Genomic DNA, 10,936 nt, shown 5'->3' on the forward strand with positions numbered 1-10,936 from the left:
GAAATACCTTGTAGAAAATATAGAAAAGTGTAAAGAATAAATGTCATCCATAATCCCACTACCTAAATCCCTGTATTTGTTGAAATAAAGATTATTTTCTTTTTCAGATTAGCGTTGTTTGCCCACCGTGAAGATGGACCTGGAATCCCAGCAGATATTAAACTTTTTGACATATTTTCACAGCAGGTGGCTACAGTAATACAGGTTTGTATGGCTTTTCTCCTACATTCTCAAAACTTTGAAACTTCTGAGCTGGTAGATCCTTTTGTGATTGTTTAAGATAAATTTTGTGGTTTTCTCAACATTTCAGTCTAGACAAGACATGCCTTCAGAGGATGTTGTATCTTTACAAGTTTCTCTCATTAATCTTGCTATGAAGTGTTACCCTGATCGTGTGGACTATGTTGATAAAGTTCTAGAAACTACAGTGGAAATATTTAATAAGCTCAACCTTGAACAGTAAGTCAAAGTTATATTTTTATAAAAACCCTCATCAAGCACTTTTTAATCCTAGACTTGTGTTTCTTAATTGCTTTTTGAAATGTTAGCATTTGTTAGATTGGTATGCTTGGTGTTAATCAGTGCAGAAAGTAGCAATCAATTTCTTGGTTGTATACCTTGATCAAGTAGTGGCACTCAAGGACTAGAAGTAGTCTATGGACCAGAGTCTCTCCATTTCAAACCCCTTTGATTATATGAATGAGTTAGTTTTCAAATTAGTAAGGAAGTTAATAGTTGACCTTAGAACAATGTTGGGGTTAGGGGTACTGACCTGTGCAATTGAAAAACTGCTTATAACTTTTAACTACCTAAAACTTAACTACTAAAAGCCTACTGTTGATCAGAAGTCTTATCAGTAACAGTCAATTAACACATATTTTGTACATTCAACATAGTATTAAGTAAACTAGAGAGAAGAAAATGTTGTTTAAAATACTACAGGAAGAGAAAATACATTTTATTGTACTGTATTTGTAGAAAAATATTCATGTATAAGTCAGCCTGCACTACTCAAATCCATATTCATGGGTCAGCTGTGTTTATGTTAAGCAGTGTTTCTATAGGAAGTGGTTTCCTAGAGATGAGTATGTTTTTAAAAATTAGGAGCATATGTATATTTAAGGTGTGGAAATTAAATTGGCTTAAAATACTTCTCTATTTGACCTTTAATTTTGATACCATCTAGGAAAATAGTCTATTTTGTTGCTAATTGAGAGCCTCAGGGTGCTGTCCTAGTCTGTGGCATCCTCTAGTGGCCACTGTGCGTAATTCTGATCCCTTTATCTTTTTTCCTCAGCAGTCCCCTCGTTGTCTGTCTTGTATTGCATCTGAACATGGGGTCAAGCTAGTCCCTTTCCCTTATCCTTATTATTCATAATTTTGCCTCATATAATCTTTTTCTTTTTCATCTCCCTTCTTGTGGTTGAGCCACATTAGGAGGATTTCTTATTTCCCTATAACTCTTTTTATTCACCATCCCGCCGCCTTTTGGTTACTTCCATTTTTTGTGAACTGAAAAACATTCCAGATCTCGAATGTTAAATGTGAGAGAAAATTAAATCATGTGTTGGTATATTCTCCCACCAAGTAAGTTTTAAAGTAAAATTAGACAAAGAATTAGAAATCCCTACCTCTAAAGATCTTATAAATGCCCAGGTATGCCTCATCTCCACAGAATGCTCCTGTGAGCTGCTACTTTAAATTCATCCTGCTTTTCCTTGAGTGCCAGCATCTGATGCAAAAGAAGCAGTTTTTTTTTTTTCTGTTTTGTGGAGTTGCTAGTTTTGCATGGATTTTTCTCCCTACTTATTTTCATCATGAATATACAGTGTTGATTGGCTGCCTAGCAACCTAACTGCCACTTAAAATGCTTTCCTAAAAATGTCAAATTCTACACAGTAATTTTAACTCCAGCTGTACAACTGGTAAGATATTGTTACATCTTATTTTGTATTAACAGAATTTTAAGAGGTGAGTATATGTTTGTGTTTAGATAGGCATCTTCATCTTCTCAGAAGGTCATTGGAGTATTTTGAGATGGTGTGATTTACCTGACCTCTTTGTTTTAATGTATAAATGAAAACCTTCAAGTTTCTATGCAATCAGTATGTTTGTATATAGAGAAAGTTAATTTTACTCATTAAAGAGCTGTTGTTTTTCTTTTTGTAGTATTGCTACCAGTAGTGCAGTTTCAAAGGAGCTCACCAGACTTTTGAAGATACCTGTTGACACTTACAACAATATTTTAACAGTCTTGAAATTAAAACATTTTCACCCACTTTTTGAGTACTTTGACTATGAGTCCAGAAAGAGCATGAGTTGTTATGTGCTTAGTAATGTTCTGGATTATAACACAGAAATTGTCTCTCAAGACCAGGTAAGAGAATACCAGTGTGCTATATATTAGGAAAACTGAGACAACGTAGTAATGATTTTAGATCCTGAGACTCACACATTAAACAGAAGAAGAGTGTAATTTAATATTAAAAAAAAGAGATTATGGGGTGCCTGGGTGGCTCAGTCAGTTAAGCATCTGCCTTTAGCTCAGGGCATGATCCCAGAGTCCTGGGATCCAGCCCCGTGTCGGGCTTCCTTCTTGGTGGGGAGCCTGCTTCTTCCTCTGCCTGCTGTTCACCCTGCATGTGCATGCTCTCTCTGTCAAATAAAATCTTAAAAAAATGATAATAAAAATTTAAAAAGGTTACGATGAGCTTACTCATTATATAAATTAGAAATTAGAAGTGTATAGAGACATACCATAAGAGACTATTTATCTCAGGAAGCAAACTGAGGATTGCTGGAGTGGAGGGGGATGGTAGGGATGGGGTGGCTGGGTGATGGACATTGAGGAGGGTATGTGCTATGGTAAGCACTGTGAATTGTGTAAGACTGATGGATCACAGACCTGTACCCCAAAACAAAAATGCATTATATGTTAATAAAGTAAAAAATAAGTGTGGGCTACAAAAAAGTAAATTAGAGGTCTATAAAGAGGAAATTACAAAACTATAATCCTACCAGAAAGAGAATAACTACTATTAATTAATATTTGGTGTATCTTTCTAGACTCTTGTCTGTATGTGTATTAGCATACATAAACCTTAAAATAAGAGGAATTATGTTAATACTGGTTAACTTTACATAACTGGAAACCCTTTTTTTTAAATTAATTTTTCTGTTAACATATAATGTATTATTAGCCCCAGGAGTACAGGTTTGTGTATCGCCAGGTTTACATATTTCACAGCACTCACCATAGCATATACCTTCCCCAATGTCCATAACCCCACGACCCCTCCCTACCCCCCCCCACAACCCTCAGTTTGTTTTGTGAGATTAAGAGTCTCTTACAGTTTGTCTCCCTCCCGATCTCATCTTGTTTCATTTATTCTTTTCCTACCCCCCCAACCCCCCACATTGCATCTCCACTTCCTCATATCAGGGAGATCATATGATCGTTGTTTTTGTCCGATTGACTTATTTCGCTAAGCATAATACCCTCTAGTTACATCCACGTCATTGCAAATGGCAAGATTTCATTTCTTTTGATGGCTGCATAGTATTCCATTACACACACACACACCCATCATCTTTATCCATTCATCTGTTGATGGACATCTAGGGTCTTTAACTGGAAACACTTAATAGTAACTTTACATGCTGATGGTCTCACCTCAGTGTATTTCTGCCTCTTATGTTACAGGTGGATTCCATAATGAATTTGGTATCCACGTTGATTCAGGACCAGCCAGATCAGCCCATAGAAGATCCTGATCCTGAAGACTTTGCTGATGAGCAGAGCCTTGTGGGCAGATTCATTCATCTTCTGCGGTCTGAGGACCCCGACCAGCAGTACTTGGTATGAGTTAACTCAGTTATCATACACCTTCATAGCTTTAGAGAAACCATGTAGATGTGCCTCAAGTGGTCTGATGCCCCTATGGTCTTAGAAGGTTTTGAAAAAATTGCAACTGAATGAGATAAGTGATATTCATGGAGTTTTACTTTATATAGAAATGCATAATTGTGAGCTTATGGGAAACAAGTTGGTTGCTCTAGTTTCTTTCAAGACTTATTAAGAATTGCAGAAAACCGATTTTCCTTTAGTTGGATGTTCAGTACTCATTCCATGTTCATTTTCTTCTTGAACTGTGCTGCTTTTAGAATTGTCCAGTTGCTTATCATAGTAAAATTTAAAGTATAAGCAACAGTCCTTATATTCAGTTGTATTTATGTTTCCAAGGTTTGAAAATAAAAGTTGTATGTGTTTGCCACATTGAAAATATATGAAAAGACTTTAATCAAATGGTCTTTTTCTTAACCTTTTTTTCATGTTAAAGAACAACCAGTTGAGGTTTTCCCTTTCTTTATCATTAGTCTCAGTAGATGTTTGTGAAATGAATAACATGTTGCCTGCGTAGGAATGTTGGTGACTGATCTGGATGATTTATTTTAATGAGAGGTAGCACAGATGGCAGTCTAATTATTGTTTGGGCAAAGTGTAGTTTAACTTGTTGGATTCATAGGCTTATATAATGAGGAACATTTTTATTTGAGGTTGAGTCCTGATTTTCTCCTGTTGACTTTGTTATAGGACACTCTTGTACTGCTTCATAAGCAGGGTGAAAAAGAAGCTGACTTCTTCTGGCAGTGATAGTCTTTGACTTGGCCTGACAAACATTCTGGGCACTCCAGTGTCCCACTCGGTGCACTGTGTGTGATCTGTACGCAGTGATTGGCTGAGTGTTCAGATATTTTAACTGATTCCCTTATGTTTCTGTGCCTACGTTTGTTTTCTCTTTTTGTTGCTTGGAAGTATGCCTTCCACATGTAGCCAATTGATTGTGCCTGTGCACTGAACGACCTTTAAGGGAGGATCATTAGCTTTGATTTCCCCAAGGGGGAATGCGTTCTCTTCTATTATGTTAGAGAATTTCACAAAACCTGAATATGTCACACATTGTGTCACACATATTAAAAAGTATTTCATGAATCCTTGTGGTTTTTCTTAAACAATCTGACGTTTATTTCACAATGGCTCTTTTAAAGTATATTGCCATTTCCTTTTACTTTAATGGTCATTTTTTTTTTTCTGAATCAGGAGGTAAGGCATACCAGCAATACACACATAGCTATTTTGCGTCCTAGTAATAACGAACATTTTCTGAGCCCTTGCGCCCTTTCCTGTGTCAGGTGTTATAACTCTTCACTTGCCTTACTTGATCTTCCCAACAACAATAACAACCAGCACTGCGCTTTTCAAATGAAACTTTTACTGCTAAGAGAAGGTAAATAATTTGCTCAGGGTCACTCAGGCAGTAGGTGTTAGAATCTACTTTTAAATAGAAGTCTGTCTTCAGAGCCTAGTTGTGTAACCCTGGACACATTATGCAGCCTCTTTGAACCTCAGCCTTCTTTATTTTTGAAATGGGGTTACTGTCTGTCTCAGTTGTGATGTCAATTACATTGACTCCATGAGATTAAAGAATACAAAGCATCTATTGCAAAGCCTGCTACATCAGATGTAGTCAAAAAATGTTAGGAATAACAGTGTTTAGAGCCCTCATTTGATTTTATAAATGATTAAGCATAGTGCAGGAAAGATTAATGTTTAGGGTTTTTGTGTTTTTTTTGTCAGATTTTAAACACAGCACGAAAACATTTTGGAGCTGGTGGAAATCAGCGGATTCGCTTCACACTGCCACCTTTGGTATTTGCAGCTTATCAGCTGGCGTTTCGCTACAAAGAGAATTCTAAAGTGGTGGGTTTACTTTTAAGTATGTCACTACTTTGTTTTCTTTTTTTCTTCTTCTGTGTGTATATTATTTATTATAGAAAATTTCAAACATTGAAAAATAGTGGTATAATAAAATTCCACTTTCAATAAATCATTCATTATACATCTTGTATTAAGTTTTCCTAATGGTGTTGGTAGATTGCATATACTAGCTGAGGGATCACATAAAAACACTTAGAAATGAAAGATTAAAACAGTTCAGATTTCTGCCAAAAGTTTTCCTGTAATTTAAAGATTACTTGAGGGGTACCTGGGTGGCTCAGATGGTTGAGCCTCTGCCTTCAACTCAGGCCGTGATCTAGGGTCCTGGGATTGAGCCCTACATGGGTGTGAGGGTGGTGAGAGGGGTCGTCCTGGCCCAGCGGGGAGTCTGCCTCTCCCTCTCCCTCTGCCTCTCTCCCCTGCTCATGTGCATGCATGCACTCTTTCTTTCTGTCTCGAATGCATAAATTCTTGAAAATCTTAAAAAAATAAAGATTATTTGTGAAACATTGGTAAGTTTATGACAGAATTGGCTCAGACTGCCTCAGTTTAAGAATGATTTTACTTTCTTAGAGTCTTTACCAGTTCTAAAGTGATACAGTAATTTCATGCAGAGGTTGCAAGTACATAACAGGTGAGATCTAATTCAAGGTAGTTTTGACTCATGAAAGTGCCTAGCATTGCATTATAACCTTTCTCCAAAACCCTGAAGTTGAATAATTTTATGAATTGTGTATATTTTTATGCACTTACTCTTTAAGCAGAATCATGGCTTAAGTCTTCAATAGTTTTATAGAAAATACTTTAATCTGATGTACCTGAAATTTGGACAGTCAGGATAGTGTTAACGAATAAACCTCAGTAAACTTACATTTCCAAAAATAGAGAACCGTATACCTGCCAGCTTGACACAGCAGCTTTTGGCCAATTTATATTATGCCGCCTGCTCATGTAGTCCCTTTTCTAGCATTCTGTATAGAGTTTGGTAACAATGGAATTAGCAACTAGCATTCTCTGTGTGCCATATACTGTGCCAAAGACTATCTATATACTTGGATTATTGCATTTAATCCTTGCAGCAAGTCTATAATGATTACCCTCTTTTAAAAATGGAAAGAACTGATTGCTCTAATAAGAAATTTGGATGGTCAAACATGGATAAACTTTAACCTCACTAGTAATTTCAACAATGAACCTCTGTTTTAGAAATCATAGTGGTAAAGAGAAAAGAAAAAGAAGGTTTGCAGTGGCAGTGGTGTAATGGGGATTCATTCTCAACTAGTAGTGGTGGACATGTGAAATACTATAGGTTTTCTAAAAAACTGTCAGTGTGTAAGTAGAGCCTTAAAAGAACTAATAATTCCACTTCTAAGAATTTATACTAAGACATAATTAGGGATTCAGTAAACTGCGTGTGTATAGAGCGTTAGTATTCATTGGTATTACAGATTATGTCCAAAAGGAAATAGTTAAGTAAATTATGCTATATTCAGTGTGTGAAGTATTTTCTAGTCATTAAAGTGATTTCCAGTAACTTAGTATCATGAGGAAAATTGTTAAGACAAAATAAGTGAAGAAAAAGAAATTCGATGCAAATATATGCAGCATGAACCCAATTTAACGCTTCTGGTGAGTTACTACAAAGTAGAAAACAAAACCAGAATAGACATCTCAGTTACATTACATTTGCATAGGAAAAAGGTGTTAACATCAGAATGTTATTAGTGATTATTGCTGGGTAGTAGATTTAGGGATGATTATAGTTTTTAAAATTTATTTGTTTATTTTCCTAATTCTGTGCAGTTGGGATATGTGTTGATTTTCTGATGAGAAAAAAACAAAATGCCAAATATACAAAAATTACAAAGCCAGTAAGCACAAGTGAATATGTGCTTGATTCACTTGTGTGCTTCATAAATGAAATGGAGGAAGAGGATGGTGGAACCTTGAGCTCAGCTTTCCTGCTTTTCCTGTTTGTTCTATAGAAGTTTCATATAAAATGAATATTCTTGAGCAAGTTAATCTTGAAATTAAGGTAATTGAAACTATTTTTTCTCTTTTAGGATGACAAATGGGAAAAGAAATGCCAGAAGATTTTTTCATTTGCTCACCAGACTATTAGTGCTTTGATCAAAGCAGAGCTGGCAGAATTACCCTTAAGACTTTTTCTTCAAGGGGCTCTAGCTGCTGGAGAAATTGGTTTTGAAAATCATGAAACAGTGGCGTACGAATTTATGTCCCAGGTGATGGTCTTTTCTCCTTTCTGTGTTATTTAATCAGTTTTGCTGTGTTCAGTCTCCTGTTGCACTTACAGTGGTAGTGCACATGGATTTTCTCTTCACTGAATTTGTAACTACTCCTTTCCCACTATCTTGGAACTCCTTAATACTATAATACTTAATACTATATTGATTGGTATGGAGCAGGAAAATAGATCAGTTACTAGGTGCTATAAAGAGATTTAAGATTTCCAGGTGGGTCTTGGGATAAGTGTTTCATGGAGTAAAGAGTTCCTTTATTAATTTCAGTTTGAGAACTCTGGGTTAAACAAAAGATAAAACAAGTTTCCTTGTTGCAGGTTGTCAGTTTCTTTCCTTTATCAGCTGTCTTTTTCCTCTCCATGGGAGGGGTCAGCATGTTGTGATATGAAGCGACTGCAGAGGATCTCACAAGATGGGGGTTTTGGTGGGAAGTACTTTAGAAAGTGCTCCAATCGATGGTAGTAAGGTCTCTTTTCCTCCTTATTCACCAGGCATTTTCTCTGTATGAAGATGAAATCAGTGATTCCAAAGCACAGCTGGCTGCCATCACCTTGATCATTGGTACTTTTGAGAGGATGAAGTGCTTCAGTGAAGAGAATCATGAACCTTTGAGGACTCAGTGTGCACTTGCTGCATCCAAACTTCTGAAGAAACCTGACCAGGGCCGAGCTGTGAGCACCTGTGCACATCTCTTCTGGTCTGGCAGAAACACAGACAAAAATGGAGAGGAGGTAAGGAGGGAGGTCATTCCTGACCATGCTATAGGAAAGGGGATTGTTAAGAGGGAATAGCTGCCATGGCCCTTGTGTGCTAGAGATGAAACATTTGGACAAAGGAAATAGCTTTGTTAATTAAAAGAAATAAAAGGGACAGTAATGTATAATGTATAGAGAGTCACATCCTGTGGTGAAGCCCCACTTTGAGTATATGGTAATATAGCAAGTTTATACCACTGTCTTTAAAAAGTATATATGATAAGCATAAAACATTTAACATATAAATATGTAAAAACAAATTATAATTGTAAAGTATAGCTGTGTGCTTTAAAAAAAATGAGGTGGATTTAAATTTGTTTTATGCCTTAAGAGCCACTGTAGGGTTATGTTTATATCTTTGTGTGAAATGGGACATTTATAATTCATTAATCTCTTTAATAGACTCTCACCCCACCCTCAACCCTTTCACTCTTTTATTCTAGCTTCATGGAGGCAAGAGGGTAATGGAATGCCTTAAAAAAGCTCTGAAAATAGCAAATCAGTGCATGGACCCCTCTTTACAAGTGCAACTTTTTATAGAAATTCTGAACAGATATATCTATTTTTATGAAAAGGAAAATGATGCGGTAAGTAAACTATAATAAAATATTGTTAGTGAGATAATATTTTCCCATCCTGCTCTTCAGAGGTTTGATACATAGAAAAGTTTATCATCTTGGTAATTTCATTCTCTAGTATCCTTTTCTGTCTATAGATGTATCTCTCTAAGAGAAGAATTCATTGTGTGTAAGAAAATTCTCATCTCTTTTGCTCATGAATATTTTATAAAAAATAGTCACTGTCTGTTTGAAAAACACACAATAGGCTGATTGGTTATCAGGTACAAATTTAGAATAATTCCTAAATGGAATATCCTTTTAGCAGTAATACAGTGTTGGTCAAGATTTGTTGGTTAAATAAAATACTGCTTTTCTTTTATTGGTTCATGATGCTTTGTTTTTTATTTATTGTTTTTTTTGTTTGTTTGTTTGTTTTTGTTTTTGTTTTTTTGGTGAATTGCCAGTAGTTGCTCAAACCAGGAATGATGTTTTCATTTCTCTTTTTATAATTACTTTGGTGACTGTTGAGAGTAACACAAGAATCTCAAAACATTTTTATTGAATTATATTTTTTATATGCTACATGCTTGATTATGTAACTGTACATATTCTCTTGTAGGTCACAATTCAGGTTTTGAACCAGCTTATCCAAAAGATTCGAGAAGATCTTCCAAATCTTGAGTCCAGTGAAGAAACAGAGCAGATTAACAAACATTTTCATAACACACTGGAGCATTTGCGTTTGAGGCGGGAATCGCCAGAATCTGAGGGGCCAATTTATGAAGGTCTCATCCTTTAAAAAGGAAACAGGCTCACCATACTCTTTTCCATGTACATCCAGTAAGGGTTTTATTATACTAGGTTTCCCTTCCATAGATTGTGCCTTTCAGAAATGCTGAGGTAGGTTTCCTGTTCTTACCTGTGATGTGTTTTACCCAGCACCTCCAGACACCTTCAGGACCTTAATAAAGTTATTCACTTCCTAAGTGTTCAGTCTGTCTGATCACCCCAGGTAGCATGATTGATCTGCTATTTAAAACTCACGTGGTCTATTAAAATAAAAAAGCAGAAACAAACCACCACTTATCTCAGCTACTAATGAAGCTCTTCTTCCTTTATTCCGTTTTGTTGGTTGTGTAATTTCCTTCATTACTTGGGAGTACTAACTTGAAAGTGTCTGTCTCTCTGTTCTCTAGTCCAATTTGCGATTAATTTAGAGGAAAGGGATACTGTATGTGAAATTCAGCTTGGGCTTTTCCCTAATTGCAAGATAAGGCCATGTGTAATATTTTCCCTAAAACTAGAATATATTAGTGCATGTTTGAGAATTTTAAAACACCATGGTCAACACCAAAAGCTCTATTTTGCATATTTGGATTCAGTCATCAATTAAGAACCTATGGTGTCCTCTGGGCATATTTATCAAAATAATTTTGTTCTAAATAGTATAAAATAGGAAATTTGTGATCGATATAATTTATGTATAACTTTCATTATTGTAAATTTAAGGGGAAATGCATCATACAATTATGATTTTTTTTTTTTTTTGCACCAGTGGAACAATAAAGTTGCTATTAACAA

General features: G+C 35.8%; 1 protein-coding gene across 1 annotated transcript in view; it reads left to right on the forward strand.

Annotated features, from left to right (window-relative positions):
* VPS35 (VPS35 retromer complex component) overlaps window positions 1–10,936 on the forward strand; it is a 28,837-nt gene extending 17,901 nt beyond the window's left edge. The window contains exons 9-17 of the mRNA XM_082711013.1: window positions 108–204; window positions 311–459; window positions 2,170–2,377; window positions 3,704–3,859; window positions 5,639–5,761; window positions 7,843–8,022; window positions 8,532–8,771; window positions 9,239–9,382; window positions 9,975–10,936. Of these exons, the coding sequence (XP_082567139.1) occupies window positions 108–204; window positions 311–459; window positions 2,170–2,377; window positions 3,704–3,859; window positions 5,639–5,761; window positions 7,843–8,022; window positions 8,532–8,771; window positions 9,239–9,382; window positions 9,975–10,154 (1,477 nt within the window). The 3' untranslated portion in view covers window positions 10,155–10,936. The remainder of the gene's footprint in view (window positions 1–107; window positions 205–310; window positions 460–2,169; window positions 2,378–3,703; window positions 3,860–5,638; window positions 5,762–7,842; window positions 8,023–8,531; window positions 8,772–9,238; window positions 9,383–9,974) is intronic.

The sequence above is a fragment of the Mustela nivalis genome (genome assembly GCF_964662115.1).
Source record: "Mustela nivalis genome assembly, chromosome: 18".
NCBI classification, from domain to species: domain Eukaryota; kingdom Metazoa; phylum Chordata; class Mammalia; order Carnivora; family Mustelidae; genus Mustela; species Mustela nivalis.